General features: G+C 42.4%; 2 protein-coding genes across 6 annotated transcripts in view; one reads left to right on the top strand and one right to left on the bottom strand.

Annotated features, from left to right (window-relative positions):
* LIMS2 (LIM zinc finger domain containing 2) overlaps nt 1-5304 on the top strand; it is a 47746-nt gene extending 42442 nt beyond the window's left edge. For both annotated transcript variants that reach the window (XM_082225193.1, XM_082225192.1), the window contains exon 10: nt 1227-5304. In XM_082225193.1, the coding sequence (XP_082081319.1) occupies nt 1227-1374 (148 nt within the window). In that variant the 3' untranslated portion in view covers nt 1375-5304. The remainder of the gene's footprint in view (nt 1-1226) is intronic.
* A 758-nt stretch (nt 5305-6062) lies between these two features.
* Nucleotides 6063-13829, bottom strand: part of MYO7B (myosin VIIB) — a 61460-nt gene continuing 53693 nt past the window's right edge. For all 4 annotated transcript variants that reach the window (XM_082225182.1, XM_082225180.1, XM_082225181.1 and 1 more), the window contains 6 exons: nt 12460-12566; nt 10958-11143; nt 10229-10345; nt 9658-9741; nt 8973-9092; nt 6063-7027 (listed from right to left, as the gene is read on the bottom strand). In XM_082225182.1, the coding sequence (XP_082081308.1) occupies nt 6938-7027; nt 8973-9092; nt 9658-9741; nt 10229-10345; nt 10958-11143; nt 12460-12566 (704 nt within the window). In that variant the 3' untranslated portion in view covers nt 6063-6937. The remainder of the gene's footprint in view (nt 7028-8972; nt 9093-9657; nt 9742-10228; nt 10346-10957; nt 11144-12459; nt 12567-13829) is intronic.

The following is a 13829-nucleotide window of genomic DNA, read 5'->3' as shown; positions in this document are numbered from 1 at the left end:
AGATAGTCACTTAAGCCTGCCAGTAGGGTCACTGTATGCATACCTGTAAGCAAATCTTCTATCAAGATAGGCTTTATTCCATTGTGTCAATTGGCTGCCATGGCACTTGCTCACTACCCAATCTGCTTGTATTTTGATTTCCCAGTTTGTTGAGTGACATGACAGGCCAGAGCTTGCTCCACCAGCAAATTTTGTTTTAGAAGAAGTGCCTTTCCCCCCACCCCCAAGCCTGCTGCTTGAAGTAGCAGGCTGGAGCAAGTATCTAAGAAGATCTCGTCACAATTGAACACACTTACCGTATTTTTCGCCCCATAGGGCGGTGCGGCCCATAGGTTTTTTTTTGGGGGGGGGATAAAGAAAAAAATATATTTCTAGCCCCCAGAACAGGCTGCTATCCGCAAGCCTAGGGAGCCCGGCGGGAAGTTGCGCCGGGCTCCTAAGGCTTGCGGAGAGCTGCCCGAAGCCCGGGGTGCGCTCCCCGTGTTTCGGGCTGCAGGCTGCTATCCGCAAGCCTTGGGAGCCCGGCGGGAACTCTCGCCCGGCTCCCAAGGCTTGCGGATAGCTTCCTGAAGCCTGGAGAGCGAGAGGGGTCGGTGCACACCAACCCCTCTCGCTCTCCAGGCTTCAGCGAAAGCCTGCATTCGCCCCATAGGACGCACACACATTTCCCCTTCATTTTTGGAGGGGAAAAAGTGCGTCCTATAGGGCGAAAAATACGGTACCTGGAATTTCAAGCACTGAGTTTATGAAACATATTCATTTTATGAAAAGATGTGAAAAATGAAAGAGAAAGAAGCAAGCGTCAAGCTGATACCCTTTCAGAAATCATGAAACGTCCACACATTTTGATCCTAGCCTTCTTCCGGAGCAGTCACGTTTTCTTTTTTTCTTCAGAGAAAGCTCTGATTGGGATCCTTTTATCTCAGACAGAGAACAGAAATGGACAAGGGAAGCAGTCTGCATCCAGTACCTGGCAGGCAGTGGCTCCCCAGCCTCACTGGCAAATATATTTCTTTGTTTTACCCTTTTAAACCTGCGATGCTGTAGACTGGACGTGAGATCTTCTACTTGCATAGTTCTAACTCATTCATTTGGAACAGATTTTATGTTGGCAAGTTTTTTTAAAAAAATGAAAAGCATGTATACCACATACCTTACTCACTTAGATGTTAAGCCTCACATGACTTCCTAACTGAAGATTAAATCCTTCTGTATTTCTTTGAAAGGAATAAGTTTGTGGAATTTGACATGAAGCCAGTGTGCAAGAAGTGCTATGAGAAATTCCCTTTGGAGCTGAAGAAGAGGCTGAAGAAGCTGTCTGAGTTGGCCTCCAAGAAAACGCACCCAAAAGCTCTGGACTTAAACTCCGCTTAAACAGGTCTGTACCCTTTGCTGACTGTGTGCACTCTCACCAGCTACAATCTGCCTCAGCTACTGATCACAAAAGGAACTTTTAAAAGTGGTTTCAAGGACTCAAGACAAACCAAAGCTCACCAGTTATATCTTGCACTCTGAATGTTTATTCTGCTCAGGTATAGTGTGTGCAGAGGCTGTCCTCCAGAAGAGAATGGTGGCAATATGCAATAATGCACTATGATTTTTTCCTTTTGTATAAGTTGTGTATCATGTTCTCTCACTATTTGCCCATTTTGTTTTGGGATTCAGGCTCATGTTACACACTTACTTGAATTCTTCTGTCTTCTTCCCCCTTCTCTCTCTCTCTCTCTCTCTCTCTCTCTCTCTCTCCTTTTATACCAAAATTAGCCTGGCCACACAGCAAGTGGGAACACAGGAAGGTTGGGTAGAAAAAGACTACTTAACCCCTTTCTTCCAAAAACAGCACAAAAACACATTTTTTTCCATTTAACATGCCTCTTGAACATTCTCTTAAAATTGCAATGGACTAATCAAAACCAAGTAATAATTTTCCTTGCAATTGTTGGTTAACTCATTTTAATAGTTTGACATTATTTAGTATAAGCCTGCATTGTTCTTATTAGCTGGTTGACCTTTCCTGCTGTAGTAGCTAAGCTGCATAGGCCAGGATTCCATAATATAGAATCTGGATGGACCAAAGTGGCTGAACTGTAAGCCTATCATTTTTGAAAGAGACTGTTCTTGGTTCCTGCATTTTTGAGATTTCTGAGCGTTTAGGCCAGGCTTCCTCAACCTCAGCCCTCCAGGTGTTTTTGACCTACAACTCCCATGATCCTTAACTAGCAGGACTAGTGGTCAGGAATGATGGGAACTGTAGTCTCAAAACATCTGGAGGGCCGAGGTTAAGGAAGCCTGGTTTAGACCTCTCCTTCTCCATATTAGCGAGCACTCTTCTTTGTCAGTTGTGACAAAGTATAAGTAAATCCCTGGAGTCTTAACCCAAACATAGTCTTCCTAAAATGTACAATCATTTCAGTGTTAGTTGTAAAGCAATCCTCTTAATGGTCTCTCTCTGAAGCTGGAACTATTTATTACCTCAGCAAAATACATATTCCAGCACACATCTGAAAACAGCTGTGTGTGCTTAATCCTTTCCCCCCCAGCCACTTTTCTGTCATTTCCAGTCTTGGAGCTCAGGGTGTGTGCCAGAGAGGAGGGATGGGATGGTGCAGGGAGGGAGAGGTTGCTGGGTACGGGGAAAGTGGCAGACAGTGGAAGTATGAAGCAGTCCTCCACCTGCCAGTTCTTCACTGGGTGCTCCTTATTAGCAGTACCAGACCATGTGGGTTTGGGAGCCCTGTGTTTCTCCATAAATTTGTCATTTCAACCTAAGTTCTCCTCAAATTACACCACAGTATTTGCTTTCCTGTAATAGGAAGATAAACACTAGCACAGAACAAGACTGTTTAATATAGAAAAGCATAAATCTTTCTTGACTTACATTGTTATAGCAGTAAATAAGTATCATGTATTGCTTCTGCTGATGGGAGAGGACTGGTTTTTATATCCTCTTCACCCAAACTAGTCCTTAAATACCATTATTTATCTGCTACTTACTTACTAGCACTTAGTTTGTATTGTCACAACTAATAGCACAACTAATAGCACCATCTCTTGATTTGAGACTATCCTCCAGGCACAAATATAGAGGAACAAGTTTCACAATGTAGGACATAATTTTCTTAGGTCTCTAGGGTAAGTACTCCTGAATTTGGACTCTCACTGAATTGGTTGTCAGTCTCATCCAGAGTCCTCTATGTGCTCCATTTAAAATGGTACACATGTATCTGTGCTGTCATATTTAAATGGAGTTAAACACAGAACTTTGAGGCTATGTGGTTTGCCCACAACACTGAAATGAAAGTGCTATCCCTTGTGAGTGGAGAAGTTGTGTTGAGAGTATTGTGGATCCCATTCTTACTAAGGCAGTGATGGATATGGCAGACTGCACTGCTGTAGGAACAAAGCACAGGTTCTACTGTCAAGAAGTCAAAACACAATTCATGCAGAATCTTCCTCTGCAACATACCTAGGCATAGGTGCCAATTCCCTGGGGCTCTGGGTGCCGGAGCACCCACAAAATTCCTCATGAAGGGGCTGGACACCCACACATTTTGGGGCCAGGGCCATGCATGCTGCATGGCACCCACGGCCCCAAGCATCCATGGTTGAAGGGCCAAGCTGGCACTCCTGTACCTAGAAAACACAATTCTTATGCCTTAGAACAATGCTGGTTATGCCTTAAAATGGCATATATGTGACTAGTGGAGATGCATGTTTGAAAGTAAGTAAAGCAATGTATATTGATGATACGGATTCCTGATCCAGCAAGTGATATGGATCTGCTTTAACCATATTAATGTAGTGCTCCAAAAAAACACAGATTTTATTATACTATTCTTCCTAATACAAATATGCCAAGACTGGGTGCCATATCAGATAGGTTTTCAGGCCAGCTTTAACAGTGTAAGAAATCAGTGCTATCCTTTCAAAATGAAATGAAAGGCAAATACATTAAAACATGAAATTTGTGATGAATGGAAATGTCCTGTTAAAGATGGATTAGGGAGAGATATTTGAAATGCCATAGCTCAAATTAATCTTAGGAGACCTTCAGGAAAGTAATCACTGTGGTACAAATCTCCAGAGTTATCTAATATGAAGTATCAATTGTTTGTCACGATGTTCATCTTCCAAATACAGAATCTGTCAGTTGAAAAAGAAACAAAATTGATTGGCCGAGAAATAATTTACTTTTATTGGGGTAAGTAAATGGCTGTTTCAGGGCAGCCTAGTAAGATTGATTAGCAGAGCTGAACCAAACCAGAAGCCTGAGTTTGTAAATATTTTGTGCCCCTTGAAAAAGGACCCCATCTTTGGGTTAAAGTGGTGTACAAGCAACATTGAACTTCTACAATGAAGTACTATAAAAAAGAAAGTATTGGCTGGATGTGCAATGCAATGTGCATCCAGCAGTGAGTGTTGTCTGCTGGAATGTGTAGTTGGGTGTGTACTGGAATGTGTAAGTCCAATATGAGTTCTTGTGTGACTGTAGCTCGATTGAATCTTCAGAGGGGGGGCACTACAGTCTCATTTGCTCTCACTGTTGTCACCACAGAGTCTAATCAGACTGATTCCATGAAGACATATTGTTCACAATATGGTTTCTCATTGCCACTCACTTGGTGAATGGAGGAAGAAGCTGCCTTGTTTAACCAGGGCTGTGAGCAAGCATGAAAAATGGCATGTAAAGGCCAAGCATTTAAGCAGAGATGCTGTTGTGCATTGGTGTTATCAAATGTGTATATTTCTTATTAAAATAAGTAATGGGGGGGATGGAAAGTAAGGGTGGAGCTGCTTTTTTGCAACTGTTGAAAGCACATTTTACATCTTAACTATACACAAGTATTACAGTTTGTTACAGCTTTATTGACCAATTTATGACAAGCAACTTTTGCTCCATCAAGGCAATCTGAAAGTGCCAAAATTATAGGTAAATAGCAATTTAATTCATATTACGTATATTATCCTTCCAGTAATTGCACTGAATGTAGATTTAACTGCTTATAATATATTGTTATAATGATATAGTTTTTGTATTAACATATTTTATATCACTTGCTACTAAAAATGATTCATTTTGTATAAGATCCCATTCATACAGTAATGCATGGCATCACACTTTTATAAGACCTACGTAGTTTCCTGCCAGTATATTGCTCCAGGATCTTGTAATTTCACTAGCAAAAGGGTACATCCTGATGATTAAAATACTGTATTCCTCCATTTTACCATATACTCTTGAAATGACAACTCACTGCTATATATCTTTTAACTCTTCACAGTAAAGATTATTTTAAAACTGCACATCTTGGATTGCTTTTATTTGGTGCAAGAACTTGCTGCAGTAAGTTCTTTTGCAAAAATCTGCAAGTGTTACTGAAATGTCATTAAGACGTCTAAGTAATGTAATAGTAAAGGTATAGCATTGTAAGCTGCTCTGGCCAACAGGTGTTCTGCTGTAGTTACGGGACAATTGTTTGGTCCTGATGGATCTACCAAATATTCAGCATAATATGGTTAAATGCCTGCCAGCTTTCACTAGTAAGGAAATGAAAGAAATGCTTTAAGATATAGTATATATTCCAGAGTGTAATGTTTCATCTTTCTTCTGCAATATGCAAATGTACGTATTTACATATAATGTAATGCCCCATAGCTGTGAGACCCTTATCTGATTCCAGCTTTATTGTGGTGTCCAATTACTTGTGAATAATCAGTTTCTGTGACAAAATACAGTTCCAGCCCCCAGGCCACTGTGTGGAGAAAGAGTAGCCCTCAAGAATACAGAAGCTGGTCATCTCCTTTAACTAAAGCAGAATGTTGATTTTACTGCTTAATGTATTTCACTGGAATTACAGCTGTTGTGCAGGAAGGATTCTTTGACCCAAGCTGTAGCCTTAAGCATTGTGACAACAGAGGACTGAGGTAAGCTGTTCAAGAGTTTGATTTATTCTTAGATATACATTTCTAGAAGAAAGTTGACAATATCACTCCCATTACTTTGCTATTCTCTTTAGAAAGTGGAAACAATTTGGCTGTTACCATTAACAGAAATCAGACACCCAAAATACTTTAAATCAAAAACTTCAAATTGAATTTACATGAATAATTCAAAAATACAGTACAATCTTGACCCCAGGTAAGCATTCCCTGCCAGCAAGGGATGCTGTGCATGGAATGTATGGATGTTCTTTTTCAAAGGTCAAGTACTCTGAAAGGTGTGGCACTCATTTAGCTGCACAAAGTTACTGAAGCTCTAATTCCCCAATACCCAAGCAGGAAAAAACCTTCATTGCAAAACTGTGCACCTTCTCCTAAATTGAACAAAGACTTACTATTGTGACTACTTTGGCAAATGACAGGGGGAAGCCAGCAGTAGTCTTTCCTCATCTGCTGAAAATGTGAGGACACTAAAGGCAGCTTCACTGCTGAAACTGACACAACACAATTCTACGCATGCTTCCTAGCAGACAGCTGAAGCATGTTTCTTAAGCTAAGGCAACAGTCATGGAGTAGACCGACTCTTCACATTCATTTGTAGTACTTCACCACAACTTAAAAGGTAACAGCCACCTTTTTCTATGTGTGCTGCAGGTTTGTGCTGACGCCTGGCACGTGCCAGGACTGTCCTGCATTCCTGTCCCTGCTCAATAGGAAAGGCTGGCATAATCTAAAACAGGATATACTTCCAGAAAAGCGGGGGGGGGGGATGACAGCTAGCCTTGTTGAAATCAATGAGTCATAAAATGTTTTAAGCTGTAGTTTAAAAACAAATATGTTTTTGCTACAACAGCAGCTTTTGGTTCACTCCCCTAGGGTCAAGAAGAGGTAAAACTAGAGACTGCTCTGACAAATATAAAGCTAAAAATGAATTCCTTCCAATATTTGACATATTTTCAGTTTGGCACAGCCTGTGAATGATGGTCTCTGCACATCCTTAGGCAGGGAGATGTGAATCCTTCTGTTTGTTTGCAGCATTCAATAACAAGTGCACATATGATGTCAACAGGTCATCCATTTTGTATCCCTGAAGGAAAAATAAAAGACATTTAATGAACTACCCTGGAAAGAGCGAGACAGACATGAGACCCTTTAGCAGTCATGGGATGTTTCACAATAGTAGACCAGCCAGTTAAGATAAGCAGCATTGTGTTGTTACTCCTGCAAATACTGTTGGCTTAAGATATTAACACTGCTAAGCAGTGTACAAAAAACTTGTTTTCCTCTGATAAAATTGGAATTCAGTGGTTTGTGGAAAAGCCACAAACTAAAATATCATAAGTCACAGGAGAAGGGTTGTAAACGGGTTATAAAACATTAATTGGGCATTTCAAGGGTGAGGTAAATGATGCCCTTCCCAATTTATTTGGTGACTGCACAAGTAGTCTTAAGGATGGAAATTTATCTCTCAGAATGTCCTGGTTGATCATGAGACAAAGGAAGCCACTTTAAAAATAAATTAAAAGTTAATAATGATTGCTGATAGATATATACATCTTGTTCAAAAAACTGTCTGTCAAAGTAGTTTGAGGCATTTTAATTTAAAACACAAAACATTTCTCTGTGTATGTATTTTCCCTTTTGATTTACAAGGTTGACACTATGGCACAGCTGTGGGAGCTTTGACTCCACAAGAAGTGAATCTTCTACCCCATATACCTTTTGTAGTAATATAACATGTGCCTGAGTTCCCAAAACCACCAATATGCACATAATACAAGCCAGTTCTGATTCCTCCACAATCCCAAGCCCGTTGCAATTACCATATGTTTCGCTCTGTAGGACGCACCCGACCATAGGACACACCTTGTTTTAGAGGGGGAGAACAAGAAACAAAAATGTCCCCCTCTCTGCCCAGCGCCCTTTCAGCAGAGCGGCAGGAGGCGCTGCACAGAGAGGGGGAGATTCCCCCCCTTGTTCTCCTCCTCTAAAACAAGATGCCGTTCAAGGTGCGTTCAGGCGGCTACCTTGGAAGCCTGGAGAGCGAGAGGGGTCAGTGCGCACCGACCCCTCTCGCTCTCCAGGCTTCAGTGAAGGCAACCAGAAACCTCCAGAGTGCTGCGGGAGTTCCCACTGCGCTCCAGAGGCTTCGGGTTCCTTTCGACCTGCTCTTTGGGGCTGGCGGGGGGAAGCCCACCGCCAGCCCCAAAGAGCAGGTCAGGGAGCAGCAGAAAGGTGGGCACCCTTCCCGCTGCTTCGCTGGGCTGCCGGGGAAGCCCAGGTTCCCTCCCCCCAGCCCCAAAGAGCAAAGAAGCCAAGACAGTGAGCAGGACGCATCCCGCTGTCTGTCTTGGCTTCTGCCATAGCCGCATGCAACCTTTCCAGCCGGGAGAGGCTGAACGGGGCTATGGCTTCTTTAGCCCCGTGCAACCTCTCCGGCAGGGAGAGCCTGCGCATGGCTATGGCAATGCCCCCCACCTCCCGCAAAAGCCCACAGGAGCCGTGCACCCTTTAAGGAGCATGCGGCTCCTGTGGGCTTTTCTACGAGGAGGGAGAAGGGACTGACTGGCCGCGTTGGTCCCTTCTCCCTCCTGAGAAAAAGCCCGCAAGAGGAGCTTGTGTGCAGCTTTCGGGGATTTTCCTGCCTGCCTCCCCCCTGCATTCATTCCATAGGACGCACATACATTTCCCCTTCATTTTTGGAGGGGAAAAAGTGCGTCCTATAGAGCAAAAAATGCGGTACATCTTTCTGCTGTTTAACACACACACACACACACCCTGTCGTCTCAAAATAATAGGACACAAATATCTAAGGCAAGAAGAGACTTCATCTATTTCAGGATTTTTCCCCAACTACCCAAGGCAGAACTATTACGCAGGTTGGAGAAAAGAGGAACAATATGTAAATATTTGAAATAGCTCTTGGTGACATTTACTCAGAGTGCACCACTAGAGGAAGGAGAAAAAGGGTTAACCAGTAATTACCAGGTTGTGGATGGTCTTGAGCAAATCTGAAATCAAGCTTTTCTTACCAGGGAAGTCTCACAAAGGATCCGGCTCCCTCGTACCAGGTTCCCTATGGTCATGTGGAAATACGTGCTGCCACTGCTCCAGTTGGAGATTTTAGTGAAAGGGTAAACTGTCAAGATCTCCTGCAATTTAAAATCAAAATAAATGCTACATGTAAGTTTTATTAGAACAAACAACTCAGGTATTTCTCTACAAAAAGAGACATGTGGCACATCTGGTTTTCCAGGACACAGTTCTGTGCTGATGCCTCGTCAGATTATCACGCCAATCCCTATTGATCTTAAATAGCATTTCTGACCATAAAATAGAAGCCAAGTTTCTGTTTATCTGCTGTCTGGCAATGTTGCCTGAAGGATCCTTCCAAGAAGATATCACCTGAGTTTCTCCTTCCTGGATGTGCAGGTCTCATGTTTATCCCTTCTTTATAAAATTGTTTTTATTTCCGTTACTGCTTAAGGGAATACTAGATAAATGTCTGAGGCTGAAAACTAAATTCTGTTGGCCAATGTACAGTTCTGCTTCTGTTGAAGAAAAGTACATTTCCTGCTGGAATCCACAACTCTCATCACGTCTCCCTATGCCTTTACCTTAAAGAGTTTTTTGAATGAAACTTATGGCATAGCTCAGTGTGTGTGTACCTTTTCCAATGGGTAGGTATGCTGTCAAGTATCAAAATATGACTCTTACCTTAGACTTCATATGTATTAGAGAGACACCTTGTTTGTTGATAGCAATCAATACAATGTCAGGGATATTTGGCTCCGAGGTTTGCTAGTAAAGAGGAAGAAAAAATGAGTGATAGCTTTTGAACTATTTTAAATCACCAGCTGTCAGTGTCCTCTTATTTGAACAAGAATCTAAAGAGTTCTCAGTCAAAATGTTTGTAACAATAAGAAAATCAGGTGCGTGTGTTTGTCATGGGAATACTGCACGCTGCAAATAATGCATGTGCTTACAAACACTCAGTGCCTTACTCCTCCCATATTTGGCTTCAGACACATGGGAGCTATTTGGAACTGGGAACCAGTTAAGGGAGAAATGGTTAAGCTTCATCTCCTCCTACAATTTCACCCCACTCCCAAAGTGGCTTTTATTCAGAACGAAGGTGGCATCAATGCTGAGGACGCCACATCACAGGAATTGGCCCTAAGTAGACTCAAGAGCTTAAAAGAAGCAGGATAATAGAAGAAGCTTCTACTTTGCAGAAAGCAGCTTTCCAAATGGAGGCACACACAAAAACAGCACCTTTGAAACTCACCTTCACTTCGAAGAAGGCTGAGCCAAATGTTGGCCAACGATGTATGTACTTCAAGAAGGCAATCTTGGCCTCATCCACAGTCTTCTGTTCATGTTTGCTGGCGGCAGAAGTAATATTCTGCATAAAAATACACACGAGTCAAAATGGTGGGGCATCTTTCTCTCACAGTAATGGGTCTCAAGTAATTGCTCCCAGGTATGAAGAATGTAAAACTTATCTAATGCTCCTTGCTACATAAATTTATTTACTGAGGCACCTCCCCACCCTTGGATTAGAATGATAGAAAACACCCATCCTTTGGTCTTCAGGTTTGAGTGAGTTAAAAATCCAAATAAAGTAAGTACAGCATGATGCCTGCCATTTTTAAAGAGTTTTAGCAACTGTGGGGACTTCAGAGGGTCTCTGAAAGGACTGCCATCAGTAGGAAGCTTTGTGGACAGCAAAATTGGTTTTATTTGCTCATAAACTGGGAGGGGGTACTATTGAGGCATGATCAGTAGCCGCAGGGTGGTCCCAACCCAAACAAAAGCCAGGACAAATATAAATTTATGACACTCTAGAGTTCTCAAACCTTCAACCCTCAGGGCCTACTTGAAAAAGTTACTGAGGCCACCAGAAACAAAATGGCAGTGCAGGAACACAGTCAGTGGCAAATGGAGGCAGAGGGCAGGCCCACTGATGGGCCCCAGCCCACTGTTCAAGAAGCAACAATCAAATGATTCTTCTTACCCGTTTCCACTCCTCTGGAGATGCTGTTCGGATCATGTTCTCAGGCACTAGTTCCTTCAATATTTTGGGAATTGCTGCATATTGCATTCGATCATTGTTATAGTTAACCTTGAAAATCAGCCCAGCTAATTGGATGGCATCCTCTTTTGAGCACTTGTGATATCCGCGTAGATACTTTGGTTGCTCCTGAAAGATACAATTGAAGACACGTTGATCTGTTAACCCTACTCTGCAGTGTGTGTGTGTGTGTGTGTGTGTGTGTGTGTGTGTGTGAGAGAGAGAGAGAGAGAGAAAGAGAGAGAGAACGAATGAGTGATAGTGCTTTGCTTTTGGTTTCAGGGTAGGCACTGTATTTGTCCCTGTAAAATTAAAGCAAGGAACTTAGGGAAAGCATTAAAACATCTAAATTTTAAACCTGGGCCCAAGAGACCACACTCAGTGCTTTATAACATTTACTGGTTTGATGATGAGACATTTTCCAGGAATTGTAAATAACCACTGTCCACAAATCGTGTGAATCTTCATCTCATACCGATTCTCCACAAATCTTTATGACTCAGAGAAACCACAGTGGGCTCAGCAAGGACAGTCCTTAGTACATTCTATCTGCTCTGGGCATTGGACTTGCAGCCATTCCTATCCAGCAACAAGAGGGAAACGATTACAGGAGAATCCCAGATATCTCCAAGATTAATCTCACCTGTGTATTCCAAAAGATCTACCTCCTTCAAACCAAGTAACCCATCAATTCCTTTACCTTTTAGTGATTAGCCTTCAACAGAACCACTTGCCAAGGTAATTGTGCAGCCCTCCCTGCTCTGGAAAGTTAATGAAGTGATAAAGAACCTTTGAAGTTTTACTATTGTTTGGGACAGTTAAGCTCAATTTCAAAAGGTGGAGAGACAAAGGAAGCATCTTTAGGAGACTTCTTCCTTAGGCATCTTATCTATGCTAATCAATTCAGCAAGCAGAGAAACCAGATCAAACATACATGGGGTGGTATTCAACTAGAAACTGGAAATTAATGATCATTACTAAAATAGGTCTTAATTTCAATGGGTCTACTCTGAGTAAAACTTAGTTGAATACCACCCATAGAACTTGATTCCTTCTACCTGCAGCCCCTGAAGTTGCTGATTTGCCCTGCTGTATCTGCTGCTGGTAGAGAACCAGCACCACCACCAGTGCTGATTTGGGGAAAGATTGGATTGATTTTGAGTGAAATCTACCCCCCCCCCCCATTGTGTGATATTTTGCATGCTCTGCAAGCTCTCCCCAAATGGATACGATTCTGCGGATGGCGGCAGGGCAGGTGGGGCACCCATAGGCATGCTGCCTGCAGGGCCTCTGCCGCTTGTGTATCATGGTGGGACAGGACTTCACAGTTGGCTAGTAGAAACTAGGACTTTACTATCAAGGCTGGCCATGATTTGTAGACCTCTCATCATTATTGTTATCGCTACTGTCAGTGGTATGCTATAAATATCAACCCTGTTAATTACCTGATGATAATGAAAGATGCAGTCAGCCTTCAAGTCCTTCCCAGGAGTCACATTCAGCCATAACTTTCTCATGAAATACACCTGGTAATTCACAGTGGTGGGAGCCACTAGGAAAACAGTGTTATATACATTTAAACAGAGAAGAAATCTCGTAACACACATTTATATAGCTGATTATGCATAAGTATTTTTTTATGCTTCACATTACTCTCCAGAAAGCCAGGTGCCAAAAATATGGTCCCTAGCCCACCCAACAATGAAACTGAATCCAAATTTAGAAGTTGGCATACAAGCAAAGAAGGAACCTGTAAATATATTCTCTTGTACAACAAACAAAGACAACATGGACTCAAAATTTAGCCTTAAGTGAAAGACTAAGGAGAAATTGTGATAACAATTGGCTTTAAAAAAAGGAGAGCATTTTTTTCTACTGCTTCAGACAAGAAGCAATCAGTATAAATGAAGGTACAGTAGGATTATGTTGATGAACAACAAGTCCCCCCCCCCCCACTTTCATCAATCTCTGAACTGGGGGCAAAATGTTTCCATCCTTCACAGTGGCAACTGCCACTTTAAAAGAGGTCACTGTGTGCAGCACAGTCTTCCCATCCCTTGGCTGGGGGTGGTCTTGGGATCTGCATATTGCAGTGGATGGGGCCTTCCTCAAAGAGGCAACTCCTGCCACTTGAAGGAAGGCAATTTGCAGCATTGTGAACCATGGGATCCTTCTCCTTTCTTGACAAGTATTTTGTCAAGAGATAGGAACAGGGGCCCCAATTTTTAAGGAAAAGGTGAATCCACTCGCTTTGGAGAATGCTGCATTTTAAGAGAAAACTTGCACCTTTCTCTGCGAAAAGCTAACTGCATGAAAATTCAGCTCAGTGCTTTTAAGGAATATTTTTACCACCTTTTTAGTAACAGAACAGTGGGTGGGAGTCACCTAATTAGCACCATCAGTGGAAGCTCTGTGCAAGGACTTCCACATGTGCAACAGGGCTCCCCCTCATTCTCCCCTGCACCCCCTGAAGTTGGCTCAGGAGTGTGTTCCATCAGGAGAACCCCCAGAGCAGAACATAGAGGAAGGAGATCATCCCATTTTGCAAGCTGCAATGTTTGCACAGATGGAATGATTGAAAGAGCACAATGCCAAATTCCAACCAATGTGCTTAGGGAAGTTGTAGAATTGTGATCCTCAAATGTTTTAAAAAAGAGGATGGATAAGCATCTGAGGGATAAAATAATACATTGAGCAAGTCCTGCTTTACCTGAAAGATTTAAACTGAATAGTGATGCTCAAGGTCGTCAACAAACACACTAAGTTTTAGGTTTGTTCAGGAAATGGAATCGTGCTGTCTCCTTTGAGGATGTGG

Source organism: Podarcis vaucheri, assembly GCF_965113315.1.
Source record: "Podarcis vaucheri genome assembly, chromosome: 5".
Classification (NCBI taxonomy): domain Eukaryota; kingdom Metazoa; phylum Chordata; class Lepidosauria; order Squamata; family Lacertidae; genus Podarcis; species Podarcis vaucheri.
The sequence above is the reverse complement of the archived record's forward strand: the minus strand, read 5'-3'. Positions and strand labels throughout refer to the sequence as shown.